The sequence below is a fragment of the Juglans microcarpa x Juglans regia genome, chromosome 3S, assembly GCF_004785595.1.
Source record: "Juglans microcarpa x Juglans regia isolate MS1-56 chromosome 3S, Jm3101_v1.0, whole genome shotgun sequence".
In the NCBI taxonomy this organism is placed as follows: Eukaryota; Viridiplantae; Streptophyta; class Magnoliopsida; order Fagales; family Juglandaceae; genus Juglans; species Juglans microcarpa x Juglans regia.
The window spans coordinates 24,061,498-24,083,123 of NC_054599.1; the positions used below are offsets into that span (position 1 = coordinate 24,061,498).

Here is a 21,626-nt window from a genome sequence, read left to right on the forward strand (position 1 = left end):
ACGACTTGAAATTTTTTTACTGTGACAATCTCTCACTCGAACTCCTCAAGATCTGATAAATAGGAGGGGATCTTTTTTCAACCAAGATGTTTGGCCTTACATAAAATAACGATCACATACACAGACAAAGTCGGATGAATGTACAATTTCTTTCAAATCTTCGTCTCCTCGGTTGAACGTTTGCTTGGACTCATTGGCAATCAAAACCGCCAGCAATTAGTAAGGGAAAAGATGAAAATCCTCTCCCAACCTCCTACGTCTCAGACACAAGGTTTTACAATGTGGCCAAAAGTTTCAGGCAATGACTTCGACTATATTTGTGGTATTTGTGCAAAAGGAAATTATTTTAACAATTTTAAGATATACAAGTTTAGCATACTCACGTACAATTTAAAGATGTACAAGTCTAGTGCACTCATTTAAAAAAAAAATGGATAAATTTAAAATTCACATGAAAAAATTTATTATTTTTTTTCAAAAGAAAAACAAAGTTGGAATACTTTAAAATTGTATCTTGCTAATTCCGGTTATAATTTATCGATTTGCTACGTATAGTCTATACATGTAAGTAGCAGGTAAATGTGAGGAATACAAAAGTAAAAAGAACAAAAGCAAACCAAACCTCTCTCTCTCTTTCTTCGTTCTTGAAAACTTTTCTTTCTTTTTGGGTTACTTCTTTCTCCTCTCTCTCTCTCTCTCTCTCTCTCTCTCTCTTTCCTTTTTTTATGAAATCAATTATTTTGTAACTGGTTTTGTGTTTTTTGTCCAAGATAGGGTGCTACCCGCCCCCCACCCTGCATGGGTAGGGGTTGGGATTTTTCCCCCGACCTTCGCCCCCGTGGGGCGCGGTACCTCGTCCGTTGACGGGGGTGCGGGGGTGGACCTCCAACCGTCTGCCCCCCGCCCTTCCAATCTCCACAACAAATAACAATTTAGTAATTCACAGCAAGCATAATCAAGCAATTCACAAAATCACATGCACAATCAAGTCATCTACAATTCACAATCTCATCATCTTTTAATCTCATCCACAAATAATAATAATAAATAAATAATATGGAGTGATTCAGTGATTCAAGAAGAGATTCGGGAGTGAGTGAACCATTGAGCCCTACTTACATTCGCCCGGCACTGAGGCTGAGACGGCGACTCTAGATGACGATGGTGATTGGTGAGGCAAACGACAAATTGGAGAGAACTAAGAGGTGAGAATCGCAGAGAGAGAGGGGAGAAAAGGAATCGCGAGAAAGAAGAGAAGCAAGAGCTGAGAGCTCTTCGACTGGATATTAACCCATAATCAAAACGTTTGATTATGGGCAGGGGTATTAAAAAAAAACCAGTCACAAACGACGTTGTTTTGTGTTTGTATTTCTTTTTATATAATATTTATTATATATATATATATATATATATATATTACAAACGGTGTGGGGTGGGGTTCCACCCCATCCCGCTCCGCCTCCGCTTGAAGCCTCATATGCGGGCGGGGTCCCACTACACCCCGTAGCGACGGACGGGGCAATCCGCCCCGCCTCACTGGGGCAGAGCGATTAGGGAATTGGGCAAAGAGGGCGGGGCCCGCTGCCCACCTCTAGTTCAAGATTTTTTAATAGATCCATCCGTTGGATAAGTTATTTTTTTTCCTTCTTCATATACTAGCCCGTTATCTATATACAAATTTTATCTCAAGCCTCTCAGCTTTTTCTCTCTAAGTCTTAGTAGTTTTGCCATGGGAGCAAAAGATGGGTGTGGTTGTTTAGCTTCCTTTGTGGCTGCCTCCTCAGTTGCTTTATAAGTTGACGACCACTTTCTTTGCCTTTTCTCTTACATAGATTTCGTTCTTTTGTATTTTTCCCAATAACCAAACGGTGAGGCAAAAATTTGACTAGGTAGAAGTTAGAAAGAAAAGCAATTAGTGCAATTAACTTCAACATTTTTTTATTTTACCAGGAAGCAATCAATGCAAAATTTTCTCAACAAAATTTTCTCAACAGTAGATCGTCGTAGTGGAAAGAGGACCTCCATGAAGTGAGGATGCTCGAGCTGGCCATTCTATATTCTTAATTCATTCTTCCTATTATTTTTATTTTTATTTGTAGGATGTTGATTCAGTGTGTATGGTAGTGTGTACAGTTGTGGGTTAACAACTTAACACTACAGAAAGAAAAATAGTAATTGAAATTTGTTTAGAATGGTGGGGTGTCCAATTCCGTAGAGAACAGGCCATCTGCAAAAAAGAAGTGGAGAGAGAGAGAGGAAGAAAGTGGAAGGAAGAAAAGAAGAGTGGGGCCAAACTGCAACGATTGCATTTTGACAGCACACACGACTGTATTTAGAGTTTTTCTTCACTAAAACATAAAAATACAACATTGTCTTAAATTAACACAATGACATATTTCAGTCGGATGTTTTGGGAGAATTTGAAGGACTACACAAAGTTAAGGATCAGGTTGCCATGAGAATATGCCAGATCCCTTGTATATACATGCATGCGGGGCGATGAATATCGCAAGAAATTATAAGTCATGCTCTACTGTGAGGTGGCGGTTTGCACTGCAGCAACCGTTGAGACCATGGAATCGACTCCGCAGATATTGCGGCCCCTGCAGATTTTGTAGAAACCATTTTCTCCCCAGTTTTCACCCCATGAGTTCTTGATAATCCAGTATGGCTTCTCTTTCATCCGGACAGGAGCATAGCCAGCAGAGCCGTATCCCACCAATAACACCCCATGATCTAGCCTCTTTGAGCATATGTATGGGCACGAAACTCCCCTACATACGTCTGCATGAACACCGCATTGATGGCCACTGCATTTAAGCAAAAACCAAGATTTCAATCATTAGAGTCCATTCTAGTAGAAACTTGATCTAAATATCAAAATAATAATAATTATAATGGAAGTTACCATACCTGCCAGAGGACCATTTTTCACAAGATTAGCAGCAATTTGATCTTCATCGAGGGAGATGACACTGAAGTTGGATACTGATGCTGCAATCTTGCTCTTGTCAAATTTGCAGGTCGCACGATCAGTACCTGTGTAAGGATAGTCCTCCTCTCGCATTAGTCCACCAGCTTTAAGTGTGTACTCGAAGGCGCTATTCATCAACCCACCATTGCACCCAGAATCACAAGAACCCGGTTCCTCTGGATCACACTGCAGAATGACACAACCTTTAGGCCCCATTCGGATACAAGAAGCGTTCCATCTCATTTCATCATTACATTACAATTTTTTCAAATTCTCACACAAAATATAATAAACAATTCAACTTTTTCAAATCATAAAACAATAATAATATTAAAAATAATATTCTAAAAATATTTTATTCAACTTTCAACTTTCATCTCAACTTACTATCCAAAACACTTATTTAGAAAATGAATACAGAAGAATAAATGATTTTGGCATTGATGCAGAAGAGTCGGCCCATAACGTTCAGAACACAAGTTCAAAAACAAGCTAGAGTGGTTTGATGAAATTTATGAGCGCCTAATTCTATTCAATATATGTATACACAGATGAACATCTAAAGAGATTGTGTAGGATGGCATGTTTAATGGATCAAATTCAAGTTCTTGTGTAAGTTGTTCAATGAACCCCAAATATTTATATGCAACAAAGCAAACTCGACACTTTTTATGGGAAGGCAGCGCCATGATTGTTTTATGTCATAGCGATATCAACAGCAGTATGACCAAATCCAGGAGGAACCTACCACCATGCATATTAACAGCTAGATTTCAGCTAACATGAAACATGAAAATTTAAATTTCAAAATAATATCGAAGTTGATTGCATTTTACTAAATTAAGACCACAAAAGAACATTAACATTTTACAATCCCGTCACTCCTGAATACATCATTGTGTACTTAAGAAGCACTCATAAACCAATAAATCCAGCTGAGGTAATGCTAGATTCAGAAGTGCAAATGACAGGCTTCAAATGCTAAATTTTTTTCTCGCAATTTCAGCGACGCGTAATACCAAGATATTTACAAAAGCGTAATCAACACGTACCCATTATGCAAGACACCACACCATATAAATTAGTTCTGTACGAATCTTAACACACACACACATACATGCAGATATCAACCACATAGCGATGACACACCCACACCTAAAATACACAAATGCGCATTAAATTCTGCTTGATAAATGGCATAAACGAATCGAAATAAACATTGACATGAAACATCAAGCATACCGCATAAACTGGAAAGAAAAAAATAAGAGAAAGAACCAAACCTCGTGATCGCAATCCACAAGCTGTTGCTCGCTGAGACTAACAAGCTTCCCTGTGGCAAGGAAGTTAGCACCTTCCAAGGCCCCAGTTGTGCTAAAACTCCAGCATGATCCGCACGAACCCTGTTTCCCACAAGGCCACAACCATCAAAATAAATAAATTAATTATCAGTAATTGATTCACAATCAAAGTCAACGCAAATAATACTCCATAAACTAAACACAAATCGGCTTAACAATGTAAACTTAGAAAGAAAAATCAAACACAAACATTTCCACACAGATAAAACGCTAACAACATGTCAAAAGCTTATTAAATCAGAGTACAATTTTTATTTTTGAATAATCATAGTAAAAATACACATCTGATTATTAGTATCTTAGAAATTTAATAGCTTGAGAAATAATTATAATAAAAATAAACTCCTTCAATAAAAATGAATACGAATAGTATCTAAAAAGGCTGGGAATTAAAAAAGAAAACAAGACCTGATTTTTGACGGCGGTTACAGCTCCATGATCTCTCCAATCAAAATCGGTAGGAAGATCTTCGGTCGGCAAAATCGGAGCGTTGCTGGCATCGGAGGGCAGCCTGAGGCGACTCCTGAGACCCAAGAAAGACCTTCGGAACTCGGACGGGGTCAAGTCGGAGAACTGAGTCACGCCGTGAGTCGCCGACGGGTCCAGACTCTGGTGGCGATGCGCGCGGCGCAGGTTGGCACGGAATACCTTAAACCTGTGGTCATGCTCCTCCTGTGACTTGTACGACTTTCCGAACCTCCGCTTGAAGAGCTCGAAGTGGTGCTCCGCGCCCAGCCGCGGGTTGTTGAGGTTCTCCGAGCCGTCGACGACCTGCCGTATGAAGGGTCCGGATTCAGAGGCGCTAACGGCAACCTCCTCCAACAACGTCGTCGCAGCCGCCGCGACGACGACGAACAAGAAGAAGAGAGAGAAGAGAGAGAAACGACGATCCATTGGCTGAAAGAGATGAAGTATGGGCTGTACGTTCTATTGATGCTCTTTTATAGAGCAGGGTCCACGAAAGGGAGCAATTTCCCGTAATGCCTTCCAAAAACAGAATAGATCTCCACCGCTAGAAAATTGGGGCCCACCTTCAGTAACGGATACGATCAATTCAGTTGTTACCTGCGTTGTAGACGAGACACCCACTCTGTCGTGTAACGGAAATGCGGTTTGCTTAACCAGGGGTTAAAGATGGGAGAAACTAATAAAAAGAGGACAGGTGGCGGGGACGGGGACGGGGGTGTTGGAGTTGAATGGTAGTTGCTTCTCACTCAGGTTTGGTTGTTACGACTTTTTTTTATGGATTGGATCATGTGTTTCGTTAGGTTACTCGTGGAGCAAAGGGAGGGGACGTTGGGCTCTATGACGATTTTGCTTGCCGAGATTCCCGAGAAGGTTGAATGGCAGTTGGGGTCAGGAACAAGTTGTTTCACTATCCTAGTCTTTTTCTGTTTTTCTTTTCATTTATTATCTGTTCTCACTATTTTTTATTTCTATGATTAGCCTCTGATATCATCTGAGTTATGTAATATTCTAATACAAGATGATAAATAAGTAAGTTAATAATAATATAAAATTATTACTGTTTTAAAGAGATTTTATAAAAATAAATTTATAAATTAACATATTTTTATGTAATTTATTATATTTATTTTATATTTTATAATTTAAAATATTATATCAAAATACGTTAATTTATGAGTTTAATTTTATAAAAAAAAAAATTGTGATTCAAATATTTTTCTAATATATTTTCAAGTTTAAACAGAATTTATTATGTGTTGGGCTTTCTATAGGCCATGAAAAGCTATGGGCCTCGAAAATACAAGTCCTATCTTGGGGTTTGGGATTTAGGCCCCAATTCAACAACTTTGGTTTTGGGTTTTGAAGACTTGGAGTGATGCCTTTCTAGAAGCGGAATCTGGTTCGTATTTTTATTTATTTATTTGGAGCGACCTGAACCGACGGGCCTTCACGTGACTTTGATGGAGCTAACGTTAAATGATGCGATAAATCATCTCGGACGGCACTTGATTACTCATTATTCTGAAGGAAACTTCGATGACAGGCAGATTAACAAATCTTACTTTTTGAATATGAACTTTATCAAGCTTATATTATAATTTTAGAATTTAATGGATGAGCTAATCTTATAAAAAAACCTAGACATACGTGGGCTTTTAATATTTTAATATCGTATAAATAAAATGTTTGGATAGTTTGAAATATTTATGTTCTGTCCATCTCTATTTTAAATTGAGAAATGCTATATACAAAATTAGAAAATATAGATTTATGTACTATATTGGATAATAATTGAGAATAAAAAATATGTAACCCTCAAAGTCTATCTATCTTTCACTTTTCTTCATTTTTTTTTCTATTATATTATATATTTTTTTCACGATCAATCTCACATTTAATCTACTTTTCTCGTATATAAAATATACAAAAATTGCACAATCTAAACTATAAATCATTTTCCTAAAACTCATAATTTTCCTTTTGAATTAGACCATTTGGGCAATTGATTGATACACAGACAAGATACATCCTAAGTTTTAAGCACCAGGACCACCACATCATAACCCAAATCTTCGTATCCAGCACATACACCCAACCATGTAACATCCGCTTTTAACTTGTCGTCGAACAAAGGAAACCCGTCGAAACTACGCGCACAATTTCCAGACCGTGGCTGTTGAAACTCCGAACTCCAAAGTCAGCTTTTACAGAAAAAATTGCCGTTGTCGGCTGAAGCCTGAAAAGTCTTAAGTATTTCTACAATTTATTAATTATGTTCTTAATTTATTAATAATCTTAATCCAAGGCTTCTCCGTTTAAAACTACGCGGTTTTTGTTTGTTTTATGTTTGTTTAAATTCCAGGACAACTGGTCGGGGAAACCGGTGCTCTGAATCTGTATATTCGTAAGGAGCTCTGAATATTGGGTGCATTTTTCAGGTAAGAAACTGAGTTTAGTCGTTTTATATACGGCAAAGAGGAAGGAGGGTCTTGGCTCTTGAGCTCAAAGGGGTCCCGTGGGTTGGAGTTGGACAGTGTTAAGGATAAGGAATCAGATCGTGATAAGTCCATCCAAGTTTAGAAGACTGGGTCAATTAGACTTTGTTTTCTTTTCCACTACTGATTCTATTGCACAAACTCTTCCTCTATTAATACTACATGCCGCACGTTATTCTGTGTGGTTGATATTTTTCTGAACAATCAGGAGCGTGACTTGGGTTGTTCAGGAGAAGATCGTTCAAGAATCAAGATGGGTCTGCGGGGTTCTTTTCCTTCTTCTTCTTCTTCTTCTTCTTGGGTAGCAATTATCTTGGTCTTGAATGTGGTGGTGATGTGCAATGGGGGGAAGACGAGCACTTTTGTGAGGAAAGTTGAGAAGACTGTGGATATGCCTCTGGATAGCGATGTCTTTCAAATCCCTCCTGGCTATAATGCACCTCAACAAGTACTTTTCTCCCTCCTTCCCCTTGTTTTGTTCTTCTCCTTCTAATTTTCTTACACATTAGAACCATTGCTTGAAGTTTTTGGGTTTTTGGGTTTTATTTCGTTGTCTGATATGTGGGTGTTTGTCAATTAAGGTTCACATAACACAGGGAGACCATTTTGGGAAGGCAGTCATAGTTTCATGGGTGACTGTGGATGAACCGGGTTCCAGTACAGTGATTTATTGGAGTGAAAACAGCAAGGAAAAGAAACATGCCGAAGGCAAAATTCATACCTATAAGTTCTACAATTACACTTCTGGTTTCATTCATCACGCTACCATAAGAAACCTGAAGGTGACTGAAATATCTCACACAACTGTTTCAGTAGACTGCTCTGACATTATTCCTCTGTTCCTGTTCTGCCTCTGTTTATGTAAACTGTATTGATATATTTTTCTTAATCTTTATTGGAGTAGTTTAACACCAAATATCAATACGTGGTCGGGATTGGGCACACTCCAAGGCAGTTCTGGTTTATAACTCCCCTGAAGTTGGCCCTGATGTGCCTTATACGTTTGGTCTAATTGGTAAGTATTCTGTATCAAATCTGCAAAAGAAGTTCGCCAAATCTACATGAGACAGTATTCAATTTGTTTTTTATATACCTTTTTTTTCAAAAAAAAAAAAAAAAAAGGAAAGAGTATTAGTTGCATGGTTCTTAAGGGATTCAGTGATGTCCTTAAATCAGCAATTATGCTATGTGTTCTTTCTTTCTTTTTTTTATCTGTTTTTACCTATTATAACATGATTTATGCCTTTTCAAACTAATGGGTATCATTTGTAGGGGATCTTGGTCAGAGTTTTGATTCAAACAGGACGCTTACTCATTACGAGTTAAACCCACAGAAAGGGAAAACGGTGTTGTTTGTTGGGGACCTCTCTTATGCAGACAACTATCCAAATCATGACAATGTTAGATGGGATACATGGGGAAGGTTCATCGAGAGAAGTGTTGCATATCAACCATGGATATGGACTGCAGGGAATCACGAGCTAGATTTTGCCCCGGAGATCGTAAGAATCTCTTGAAACGTTTCCTTGTTTGGTAGAAAATTATGTCTATAATTAAACATAATATCATGTGTTCTGTAATTCTAAGTATAACTTCTGCTTTCACGTGAGGGACTACATTTTGTACTGTGGTTATAATTATAGTAGTGGTTCATTCCTCCCTATTGAGCTAAAGTTGAGCTCTTTTCTTATGTGCATCCAAGGGCTACTTCTCAATGCCTTGACAAGCCACTGCATCATAATGCTTTACAAGATAAGACTAAGCTGCGATTACCTTCACTATTCCCTTTGGAGTCTGTTAATGCAAAAACTTCTTATGGCAAAACTCCCCCTTTACTTACCTGGAAAAAGAAGACAATTTCCCCCTAAACTGTGAGTCGTTTACAATATACTCCTTTGCGCAGCTAGACTGTGCCACGGAGTCTCGCATCTACGAATGATTCTTTTGTCTGAAATTTAAGAAAACATAAGAGGTCTTAACATGGCAAAGCTAACATAATAGGTCATTCAACCAGGCTGCCATTAATGTTACTTTCCTTTTACAGTTCTACTCTGCTTTGATATGATGTTGACTCACAATTTTTGCATTTCTGTATATAATTTTCCATCTAAACTTTGATTGCAGGGGGAAACAAAACCTTTTAAGCCTTACACTCACCGTTATCATGTGCCTTATAAAGCTTCAAAGAGTACTGCTCCCTTTTGGTATTCAATCAAGAGAGCTTCAGCTTACATCATAGTGTTGTCTTCATATTCAGCATACGGTAGGCATGCATTTGTGTTGCTTGATATAGTGATCTGAAAGGTGTCATGAACACAGACATGTACAAACTAGCAACTTCAGGCTCCATCTTTTTTTAGTGGTTTTGATGTCTGTTAGGTAACATAGTAATTGCAAGAGTTTATAATGCATACTGGGTAAGAAGACAATCCAGTAAAGGTGGGTGACTTGGATGCTCCTTGCTTTTGGTAGGATCTGGATCCTCTAAATTCTCTAGGATAAACTTTAATGTGAGCATACCCCTACCTTTGAATTTGAGAACAATGGTAGGGATTTAAAGAAATCCACCTGAGAGATAGACTTGGAAGTCTGGAGGATCTTAATCCCTTTTGGTAAAGATCAATTCCTTTCTTTTTCAGTAAGCACCACTTCAGTTCTTCGATCACACCTGCCTACCATCTTAATACTGTTTAAATTTATTAAAATAATCCTCATTTCTTTTAGTTTTGTATAGTAAACACAATCTATCCATATATGTGAGGTTGCTACTATAATATTGTGTGTATTGTCAGTGCATTGATGATGGCATATGTTTATGTATCATTTCATTAACTGATATCAACTAAGCTTAAGTAAATAAATTTTTTCCAAGCAAAAAGAAAGAAAGAGAGAATAGCTTATCTTTACTTTTTTCTCAGGTAAATATACGCCTCAATACACATGGCTTGAAGAGGAACTACCGAAAGTTAATAGGACCGAGACACCTTGGCTGATTGTTCTCACGCATTCCCCTTGGTATAATAGCTATAACTATCATTATATGGAGGGGGAAACCATGAGAGTAATGTTTGAGGCCTGGTTTGTGAAGTACAAAGTTGATGTGGTATTTGCTGGTCATGTTCATGCTTATGAGCGATCTGTAAGTCCTCCTTGCCTTCCATTTTAGAAGTTTTTGAAGTACGAGTTTTGACTATTTGATGTCAATATATAAGTATATATTCATAAAGCAGACACAAATCCAGACTCTTTGATGTCGATATATATATATATATATATATATAAGTATATATTCTCTGGAAGCTGAGACTGACTTCCTTATGATGTTGATTGACAACTAACATGTATATATATATATATATATATATCACAGGAACGTGTATCCAACATTGCCTACAATGTCGTAAATGGTATTTGCACACCTGTAAGAGATCAATCAGCGCCTGTATACATAACCATTGGTGATGGAGGGAACCTCGAAGGCTTAGCAACCAAGTAAGACTATTCATTAGTGGAGTTGTAGAGATGAACTCAAGTGATATTTGGTTTCCTGTTTCTCGGCATCGTTTAATTTATGCTTTCTTCTCTGGTGCAGAATGACCGAACCACAGCCAGAGTACTCAGCTTATCGTGAGGCAAGCTTTGGTCATGCCACTTTTGATATCAAGAACCGAACCCATGCTTACTACAGTTGGCACCGCAATCATGATGGATATGCAGTGGAAGCAGATTCCATGTGGTTTTTCAACAGATACTGGAGTCCAGTTGATGATTCCACAAACTCCCAATCATCATGATATTAAAATCTGTCATGCGCTCCTTGAAATGAGAAAATCTATTTATAAGTCTTATTTTTTATATAACTAGCACTGTTGATCTGGAAGCTTTCTACATCAACTATGCTAAAAAACGATTAGTGTTTTGATTTTTTTTTAAAGTTATAATGGATCCCACTATAAGTGGTATGTTAACATATCAGCTTATGTGTAACAAAACTCATTCAAAATAAATGATCTTTTTGTAGTTTATTTTGGGCGGAAAAAAACTCTAATATCAATTTCAATATTTACTTCAACCTTTTTTTGCTCCACCTTCCTGTTTGCATCTGGTTATTTTGTTTTCAAACTCATCTTTTCAAGCTATCTTCTCCTGCTGTGTAAATTGGGTGTGTGAATGTTGGGATTGGACTCCCCAGCTTCAAATGCCTTTCCACATGTGCCTATATGTAGATCATTAATCTAAAACTAGAATAAAAGACATGACAGCAAATGAAACCCACATCAACTAATCAAGTTTTAAGGTGGCAAAAACAATTACCAATGTTGGGTTTGAGGTTTTTCTGATAGAAGGGATTACACCAGACAAGTGTGTTGCATCAAATGTGCTGAGAATAATAGTATTTATTTAAAATATGCATATATTTTGCATTGCAATACATGACAAGAACCAGAAAAACTTAAACAACTGTGCTATTTTCTGACAAAAGGCTTCCAAAGCTGTGTAGCTAAAAACACGAAAAATGAAATCGAATTGAAAAAATTTCATTACCAACCTAAAACATATTAATCCACTAATCTTGATGAATTCTCCGATTGGTAAGTGGTGAATTGGGTTCTTGTCCTAGAGCAGGAAACTGCTGCTTTGGGAGGTATGGTATAAAGAAGCTCATGTGTATCTATTAGCGATAGAGAAGTACTATAGCCACGAAGAACTTCCACAAAAATAAACTTATAAATATATATTATGGATTAAGCGGATTTCAGATCGAAAAGGGCTTCTTTTCTTGATGATTACCAACTCGGATACTAGTAACAGAATTTGTAGTAATTTGGGGATTTGTATAGTGATGATGCTTCGAGGTAACCAAGTGTAATTTTTATCTTAAAAGAAAACGAAAATATCTTTCATTAATTAAAACATTTGAGATGTAATTGACACAAGGATTCAGTTCATGACATCTAAAATGTAATATTCGCGGATCATCATTTATGTGAGAAAATTACAATACTCATCACATAAACAATAATAAAATAGATAACTTAAGTATTTGTTATGGACTTAGAATCTTATATGTGTGTGTGTATATATATATATATATATATATATAATTTTTCATCTACTCATTTGGCCTTATTCGCAAATTACATTATAGATAATGATAATGATAATGATTTTTCTTTTTGCATGTATTATGTGTTATGCATAATATACGTATTAGTAAGGTAGACATCTATTAAGATCCTTTCACCTGCTCATTTGGCCTTGTTCGCAAATTACATTATAGATAATGATAATGATAATGATTTTTCTTTTTGCATGTATTATGTGTTATGCATAATATACGTATTAGTAAGGTAGACATCTATTAAGATCCTTTCACCTGCTCATTTGGCCTTGTTCGCAAATTACATTATAGATAATGATAATGATAATGATTTTTCTTTTTGCATGTATTATGTGTTATGCATAATATACGTATTAGTAAGGTAGACATCTATTAAGATCCTTTCACCTGCTCATTTGGCCTTGTTCGCAAATTACATTATAGATAATGATAATGATAATGATTTTTCTTTTTGTATGTATTATGTGTTATGCATAATGTACATATTAATAAGGTAGACATCTATTAAGATCCTTTCACCTGCTCATTTGGCCTTGTTCGCAAATTACATTATAGATAATGATAATGATAATGATTTTTCTTTTTGTATGTATTATGTGTTATGCATAATGTACATATTAATAAGGTAGACATCTATTAAGATCCTTTCACCTGCTTATTTGGCTTTGTTCGCAAATTACATTATAGATAATGATAATGATAATGATTTTTCTTTTTGCATGTATTATGTGTTATGCATAATGACACGAAGAAATCTATTAGAGACAAAGAAGATTCAAGTCATGAAAAAATCTTATAAAAATAAATAAATAAATCTACAAATATATTTTCTGGATTATGCAGATTTCGGATAGAAAAGGCACACAATAGTAGCTTCTTTTTTTATTGATTACCAACTCGGATACCAGTAACGGAATTTGTAGTAATTTGGAGATTGGTATAGCGATGATACTTTGAGGTAACCAAGTGTAATTTTTAAAAAACGTTGTATGAGAAGTGCATTGATATGCAGGAGTAGAAATAAACTCCAGGTGGTTTCCCAGGAGGAAGTATTTTGATTGCCTATTGCCATTCACTTTGAACATTGATTCTGGTGTGTCTTTTTCGTACGAGATAGGGAGAAGATAACAAAAAGTGCGTAGATAATTTTGAAAGTATTTCTAAATAAAAGAGAAGTGTTTTTGAGTGGAGCTTAAAGCTCAATTATTTGTGCAGAATTGATTCGAGTTATACAATGATCAGTTAGACTGTTGTATTTTGGAGTAGTCAAACCAATTAGAGTTCTGCTACATCGGTTAATTTGAAATTTTATACACTGCAAATAACTTGAATCTCCTTAAAGAGAACGAGCTTTCCGTGCTTCAATATAAATTGGTTTCGTTTAAATGTTAATTTTGTTGTAATTTTTATTATATTATTGTGTATTTCATTAATATATATATATATATATATATAATCTTTGATCAAAGTTAAAGACAACAACTTTAAGGATATGTTTGGATAGTGAGAAGAAATTTTTTTATTATAGATAAAAGTTTAAAATATTATTTTTTTAATATTATTATTGTTTTGAAATTTAAAAAAGATAAATTATTTATTATATTTTATATAGAAATTTAAAAAAACTATAATGATGAAATGAGATAAGATGAGAATTTTATAACTCATTCCGCTTGTAATATAAAACAAAAGTAAGTATAATTACTAGTTGATTATAGTTTAATTGGTATATTCATCCTTTCTATTAATAAAGAATACAGTGAATTCTAACACAGCAGAAAAGTCTTTTTTCATAAATAATTGAAGATAAGATGAATATATACAATTTTAAAAAAAATGAAGATAAGATGAATATAATTATAATTTTTTAATTATGTTATTTTTTATTTTAGAATTTATCATTTTTACTTAAAAAATGATAGATCATCAATTTGTTAACAATTATTATATTACAAAATAATATGTTTTTTAAATTTTTAGTTTAAAAAATATTATTTTATTAATTGACTCTGATTGTATATCCACCGCTTACGTCATACTTAAATACATTAAAACTTTTTTTATTTTATCAAAATTAATTAATTAGTTAATTAAAACATTTATTTATCGTCGCCCAGCTGTCTCTTCTACCTCTCTCCGAACTCGCGGACGGATCGATGACCCTCCTCCCATTTGCAGAAAAATAAGAATCCGTGTAGCGAACAGTCATCTATGAAGGGTCCGCAGGAAGCTTCATAGAATGGCGGAGCAGACGAGCGAGGAGAAGAGTAGCGCAGAAGAGGAAGAAGACAAGAAGAAGAATATGAGTGAGATCGTAGATCCAGAGCTCTTCAGTTGCTTGCTTCAGCCTGTAACCGCAAATTCTGATCCCGAGTACAATGGAACTCGTCGACTCCTTCTCTACCTCAAGGCCGAGTCCGGTGTTTTTCGCCGCAGAGTACACTCTTCCATCTGCCGCCATTTTTTAGCTTAATCTTCTATACATATGCATGTTATGTATATGTGTGTGTCTGTATTTGCATATATGTCTAATTAGGTTTTATTAATTGGAGCTATGCTTAAAATTTTGGAAACCTGTGAATGTGTAGGGCGTGGTGATTTAGTTTTTTTCAAAGTAATTGCTTGTCATTGGATTTGGTAAAGGTTTCGGTTTTTAATGCATTCTTCTTGTTACGATGGATCGAAATTTTAGGTTTCGAGGACTTCGAAAATTTTCCTTTGAGAACAAATTTCGCTTCATTTTGAGCAGTAGATTCGAGTTATGGCATTGCTTTATTTTATTTTTTATTTTTTCCGAAGGATTGGAGATGCAATGGAAAAGGTTATGTGGCCTACCGTAATTACATTGGCAGGCCAAGGAATTGGGAAAGTTTGCAGTCACCAAGCGTTCAAGGCACTCCCGGAAACAGGTTAAGATTTTTATTGATGACTTCAATACTTGAAATCAATACTAGAATTCACAATTGTGGGAAGAGAATCACCTTTTCTTCCCTCGGAAATAGAAATTATTATTTCCTTATGAGTGGGTTTATTAGATGAATTGGTAGGATTATATTATACCGCAAAACCTAATCTGTATATGAGTATCCCTTTTTTGGCCTACTTTTACAGAAGCGAAGCCTAGATTCATTTTGTAACATGATATTTTATTGTAAGCCTGATAAAGTAAGCTTATTATATTTTCTTTGTTTTATCCTGTCTAAAAAAGTGTCTATATATAAATATTTTATTTGATAGTCAGAAACCATGGAGAACTTTGTCTTGGAAAATTTATAAGTAATGAGTGCTGTTTTAAAGTTATGTTTCATACAATTCTGACGTCAGGATGATTTACTGGTTGATGCATCAGTGGCCGATGGATTCCTCCTTCAAGTCCACATTCTTTGTTGTTTGAGGTGGACAGCTGGAGTTCTAGCAGGGTATGTTTTAATCTTTACAGATTCCTGTTCTTTATGCAGCAATTATTTTTGCTTTTTTTTTTTTTTTTTTGATAAGTAATAAATTATTTCGTTGATAAATAGATAGGCATAGCCCAGGTACACTAGAAGTATACATGTGAATACACCTATTTAAGAACTAGAAACAGTTACAAGGAAATCACGGAAGCTATGACCATTCAAATCTAAAGCAATGGCCCACAAAAACAAAGTCTTCTAGAAAAAACTCCTAAACTCTTCCAACGAGCACTCACGATCCTCAAAAATCCTCTCGTTTCTTTCACACCAAATACACCAAAAAATACATATGGGAGCCATCTTCCACACGGCTGCAATCTATGGTGTCCAAGTGATCCCTCTCCAGAATAGTAAAAATAGTGATGGTAAAAATAGTAACTGTTCTAGAATCTAGTACATTGTTTGACACCACGGTCTGTTGAGTATCAGGTACTGGCCACAATGGAGTGCCTCTTCTGCATACCGTGTGTGCACTTTTAAGTATTTGATATTGAAATTTTATTTTACTTACAAAAAAAAGTATTTGATATTGAAAGTAAGACCTTATTAGTCATCTCTATTGTTCCATAATGACCCAAGGAAGCGCATGTATTTGCCTCGGTAAAATGTGTAAGCGAGCAAGAAAAAAGAGACTAGCTTCATTACGAAATTAATTTCATTTCTGGTTTATGAGAGAACTCTGCACATCTTCTAGCATACTGAACCAGTCTGACTGTATTTTATGAGACATCAAAGGTGTGTCACTGCAACATTGATGGTATTGACATTTAAAAGAACATACAATATACGGGAAGGGGGGGGGGGGGTTGCTGCTTGAGTGGCTGTTTTGGGAAGCAGTCCCAGAGTTGGGCTGCCTTGAGAAGTTCCTGCATCTGCTGTAGTGATCTATGAGACATTGATTTCAGTTTGGGTTTTAGTTAAGTTAGAGGAGGTTCTTTTAGCAGTGTATTAGAACAATGCAAGAGCTGAACACTGTTGTTCTCACTAGTATTCTTTCATTTCATTCTGATAGGTCTCATGCAATTTTTCTTTTTTCAGGACCTGCAAAGTGGCAATCCAGATTCAAGTCGCAGATCAAGTTTTAGTTCAAATGCAAGTGATAATGATCGCCCACGTCAACGAGGGGCTGAGCTTGCATATTCTTTTGTAGGAATGCATTGCATCTTTGATCAGTGCAAAGCTTCTGGTATTTTTTTTTTTCCAAGCACCAATATAGACTGGTTTTGTTGCTGTCTGACATCATAAGTTTGACTTGTGTTGAAGAAACCCTTATTAGCTTAATGTGCAGTTACAGTTTTGAAGTTTGGGCACATGAGATCTGATCTACTTGCATATGGAGCATCAGATGGAACCTTGACAGTATGCACAGTGTCAGGACCACCTTCAATCATCAAGGAATTGAAAGGTCACTCCAAAGATGTTACAGGTTGGATTGGCTGGTCTTGTTTCTATTGTCTTTTCTTATATCGTATAGTGTCATAATTGTAATAAATGCCTGTCTACAGCTTGGTCAAATATACATGTAGACTGTGATCGACAATGACTTGAAGTCTGATGTAACTCTCATATTTATAAATTGGGCCACAGATGGGTGCTATGCTCGAGCACTTTCCTTTCTCACAAAGTAACACTAGGGCTGGGGGTGGTAGGGTCCTATATTGCAGGCCCCAAAACTTGTCCTTGCCATTTTAAAATTATTGTTGTTGAAATTTATGGTCCTATGGTCTCAAAAGCTGTTGGGCTTATTCACCCCTGTAAGAATATGATGGCAGTTGTGTTAGGGGTTCAAGTTCTTAATGATGTGCAAGTCATAGCGTGAGATTAATTACATGTTGGGGCCAATAAAAAATAATTACATGTTGGAGAACATAATAGAAGTAGGGGTTTATGATCCTTTTGAACATCAATAAAGCTAATAAATATGTGAATTAGTATATTTTGGTGCAAATCATACCTACTGTTGATGTAGTATTTATGGAGGTTTGTATAAAATGTTTTAAAATTGGAACCAAGTATCGCATCCTGCTTCTAAAATACTAGTACTTTCTCAGACTTTGATTTCTCCTCAAACAATCAGTACATCGCGTCATCGTCGATGGATAAAACTGTGAGAGTATGGGAGATAGCAAAAGGACTTTGCATTCGAGTAATATATGGAGTTTCTTCACAATCATGTATTCGTTTTCACCCTGTAAGTATACACTAATGTCAATAGCATACGTTCACAACAATACATCACAATGATATATATATTCAGAATCATCCTTGTTAGATCTAAATGTTTAACGTCTTTCGTTGCATAAGCAAGCCTAGATTACCTAAATCAAGAGATTAAGTTCCTGTGCTAACCCAGTTGGGCCCTTTAGATTGATATACAACTTCTTTACCTATCAAAAGAAATGTTCCTGTGCTAACCTTTGAGTTGTTTTGGTTCCAGTTCTCTCAAATATTGCATTGAAGTTATTATGAACGTCAGATCCTCATCTGATTTATATTTATATTTTTTGGCTGTTCTTATAATTGCGTTGGAGGCTATATGTTATCTGTTGAGAGTTATGATGCATATCGTAACAAAAGGAAATTTTGTCCTTTTTGGTATTTCTTATTTACTTTATTTTTCATTAAAGGACTGTTTTATCTTTCATATTGATGCAGGTAAACAACAACTTCCTTTCAGTAGGCAATTCAAACAAAGAAATCACTGTAATTACTTGTTACCCTGGACTGGCATGATAGCTTCTGGATTATTGTCTCGTTGCAATCGTTCTTTTTTTTTTTTTTTTTTAAAAGTTTTTGCTAGGAGAAAAATAATAGATTCCATCAAAATATTGAAATATTTTGTATGTTTAGGAGTAAGCATCTTGACTTTGACAAATTAGGTTTGCTTGTCAGATTATAGTGCTGAGCTACATATATACCACAATTTTAACAATATAACATGAGCTTGATGTAAAAGTAAGCCTGCCATATCATATCCTAGCCTTGCAATATCACATCCTAATGTGTTTCTGTGCAATGTTCTTGTCTGATTCACATATACCATATCCTTGTCATGGTTCATAGATCCTATCTCATTACTCATTAGTGACATTTTTTATACTGGTATACCAGGTAATTAATTTCAGCACTGGGAGAGCTATTAATAAAACAGTCTTTGACAGTGAGGTTACCTCAATGGACCATGATCACACTGGTCAGCTCATCTTTTGTGGGGATGCGCGGGTATGATCCTCTGTAATCATCTTATATTTTTATGATCTAATGAGCTCACATGTTCTTTTGCCACTGTTATTGGAACAATATGTGCAGGGATGTATTTACTCCGTTAGTATGAACTCTCGCACAGGAGCATTATCCCGTTCTCACCGCCATCGAAGTACCCGAAGGCAAAAATCCCCCATTACAACTGTGCAGTACAGAAGTTTCTCCCTACTTGCTCGTGGCCCTGTGCTGCTGACATGTACTCAAGATGGAAGCTTATCTTTTTTCAGGTCTCTTCAGCTGAATATATGCCCTACACTTTCATGGCCATGTTTGGTGGCAATGAAGGAATGGGAATGAGATTCACATCATTGCCCAGATCCACATTTGGGGCAATGGTATGGAGATCTCAGTTCTGTCGGTTGGGAAATGATTTTACCAGGTTTTCAGTGTAAAATCATACCAATGGATGGACATGGTATTCTGATTCCCCCACCCTTGGAGATAAGAATTTAATACTTCTGTTTTTTCTAAGTGCACTCAAATGAAGGTATCAGAATACCAAGTCTGGGTATCTCATTCCCAGATTTCATTTCCATCAACCACTTGGGGCCTTCTGTCCTTGTCCTGAAGCACTGATAAATAAGGTTTGCATGTTCTTAGCATCGCTTTGGAAATACAAGGTTATTTGACTCTTCGTTGCTCGCTTAAGTTAACTCAACAAATACATAGCATTCGAGCTTCCTTCTGCCCTCTGCTCTCCCTTGAAAAAGGAGAATACATAGGTTTGTATGTCTCAATCAACATTCCATTCTCTCCATTATTATATGAAAACACAACACCATCTAAAGATGATATGAAATGATGAAACTGAGATTTTCTATGAATCTACATGCTTCCCTGCAATCAAATGAAAAGAAAAATCTCTGTTGATTCATGCTGATATTGTGATATTGTTGTAATATGTAGTTGCTGGAAGTGAGGATTCGAATGTATACTTCTATGATTTAACTCGGCCAACGAATACATGTGTAAACAAGCTACAGGTCCATCTTATTTTCCAATTGGGTTTTAAAGATAAACTGCATCTATCAATATCTTCTTTTCAGCCTGACCCAAATACTGTGACTGCAGGGTCATCGCTTTCCAGTTACGTGTGTTGCTTGGAACCATGGAGAGAACTTGTTGGCCTCATCTGATTATTCTGGCACAGTTATTGTATGGAAGAGATCAAAGACAAGTTAAAATAAAAATACAACATTATACAGGAATAGAAAAGTTCTAAACACATACTCTCGTAAGTCGAAGGCCGGAGCTGGAGCAGGAGATTATCTTTTGTTTGGTTGATGTTTACTATTCTTTTGTGAAATCCTTTGTACCATTTGCAGCTGATCTCTTAACATGTGTTGGATTGTACTATACTGTTAATTGTTTCAGTCAGATCAGGAAACTGAGTGATTGTCATTTGAACCAATGTTGTATTCTTCAATTTCTGTTGAATGTAATTTTTTTTTAAAAAAAAAAAAAATCAAATACTTGAGCAAATAATTTCACGTTGGCTGGATGTTCTTTATTATCCAATCATAAGGTCCATGTTCATGCATCGAACCGATCTCCAAAATAGTAAGAGAGAAAACTAAAGGTGGTGTAATTCGGCCCGGTTTAGATACTCCAAATTATCTCATCTCATTTTATCATTATAACTTTTTCAAATTTTCACACAAAATATGATAATCAATTTAATTTTTTCAAATTCTGAAATAAAACTTATATTTTAATAATATTTTATTTAACTTTCAACAAAACATCTCATTTAAACTACATAACCAAATGAGGCATAACAGTCTACTATTTAGAATGAACACTTCTATTCATAGTTTCTACATCACACACTACACTTAATTTTTTTTTTTAGTTTTTTCTTACTAAATTAAATGAATTTTTCTACTTATTATTTATACACCACATATTTGGTAAAAGAAAAAAAATAATGTGGTGTGTAGTGTAAAGATGATGAGCAGAATTTTTCATTTATGCCTTGTTTTTTTTTGCAGATAAAATAAAATCAGATAAGATGAGTTGAGATAAAAGTTAAAAATTGAATAAAATATTGTTAGAATATATTTTTTTTAATATTATTTTTGTTTTGAAATTTGAAAATTTAGAATTGCTCATTTTAATTTATGTAAAAATTTAAAAAAGTTATAATGATTAGATGAGATAAAGATATGAGATGAAAATGGTGGTTAGAATAAGTAATTGAGTTATAAAAAAGAATACTATAGTAATTAAATTTCTTTTATGCGATAACTTAATAACATTCCGTTGTAGTCTAGTTGGTTAGGATACTCGGCTCTCACCCGAGAGACCCGGGTTCGAGTCCCGGCAACGGAATGACTTTTTACTAAAGTGATTGCCAACTGCGCATTTTTTTAGTCTTAGCCTAGCTGTAGTGCAGTGCACATGTGATGCGTGCGCACAAACGACATTAAAAAAGAAATAATAATAATAATTATAGTGGCAGGTGGAAAGGGTCAGATCCAAAGCAGT

The 21,626-nt window shown here is 35.6% G+C and overlaps 3 protein-coding genes and 1 non-coding gene across 5 annotated transcripts; 3 read left to right on the forward strand and 1 right to left on the reverse strand.

Annotated features, from left to right (window-relative positions):
* Positions 1–2,349: 2,349 nt before the first annotated feature.
* On the reverse strand, positions 2,350–5,258 carry LOC121257669 (cysteine protease RD19A-like). Its single transcript, XM_041158803.1, is given in 5 exon segments — positions 2,350–2,775; positions 2,778–2,810; positions 2,914–3,160; positions 4,258–4,377; positions 4,744–5,258. Coding segments are annotated over 5 exon segments (1,131 nt in total). The 5' UTR covers positions 5,230–5,258; the 3' UTR covers positions 2,350–2,530.
* Positions 5,259–6,879: 1,621 nt separating this feature from the next.
* LOC121257668 (purple acid phosphatase) lies at positions 6,880–11,321 on the forward strand. The gene is given in 11 exon segments (XM_041158802.1): positions 6,880–7,053; positions 7,166–7,241; positions 7,507–7,746; positions 7,880–8,080; positions 8,203–8,260; positions 8,263–8,313; positions 8,571–8,800; positions 9,423–9,561; positions 10,217–10,437; positions 10,669–10,790; positions 10,891–11,321. Coding segments are annotated over 9 exon segments (1,419 nt in total). The 5' UTR covers positions 6,880–7,053; positions 7,166–7,241; positions 7,507–7,551; the 3' UTR covers positions 11,093–11,321.
* Positions 11,322–14,520: 3,199 nt separating this feature from the next.
* LOC121257666 (WD repeat-containing protein 13-like) lies at positions 14,521–20,550 on the forward strand. 2 transcript variants are annotated; one of them, XM_041158800.1, is made up of 12 exons: positions 14,521–14,857; positions 15,220–15,329; positions 15,770–15,839; positions 16,914–17,061; positions 17,164–17,301; positions 17,927–18,066; positions 18,531–18,578; positions 18,987–19,097; positions 19,185–19,366; positions 19,740–19,861; positions 20,046–20,122; positions 20,211–20,550. In XM_041158800.1, the coding sequence occupies exons 1-12, from the start codon at positions 14,660–14,662 to the stop codon at positions 20,319–20,321; spliced, it is 1,455 nt and encodes a 484-aa protein (XP_041014734.1). In that variant the 5' UTR covers positions 14,521–14,659; the 3' UTR covers positions 20,322–20,550. The 2 variants fall into 2 exon arrangements, with proteins under 2 accessions (XP_041014734.1, XP_041014735.1); XM_041158801.1 differs by having other exon boundaries at positions 14,654–14,857; positions 15,273–15,329.
* An 847-nt stretch (positions 20,551–21,397) lies between these two features.
* Positions 21,398–21,470, forward strand: TRNAE-CUC. The gene has a single exon. It is a non-coding gene; the product is annotated as a tRNA-Glu (tRNA).
* Positions 21,471–21,626: the final 156 nt, after the last annotated feature.

What these genes read in the sequence shown, in the direction of transcription:
- LOC121257666 (XM_041158800.1), top strand. Translation starts at nt 14,660, where the DNA reads ATGGCGGAGCAGACGAGCGAGGAGAAGAGTAGCGCAGAAGAGGAAGAA. An exon ending in ACAGCTGGAGTTCTAGCAGG is followed by an intron (nt 15,840 to 16,913) that starts GTATGTTTTAAT and finishes TTCTTTTTTCAG; the next exon opens with GACCTGCAAAGTGGCAATCC. An exon ending in CATGTGTAAACAAGCTACAG is followed by an intron (nt 20,123 to 20,210) that starts GTCCATCTTATT and finishes CTGTGACTGCAG; the next exon opens with GGTCATCGCTTTCCAGTTAC.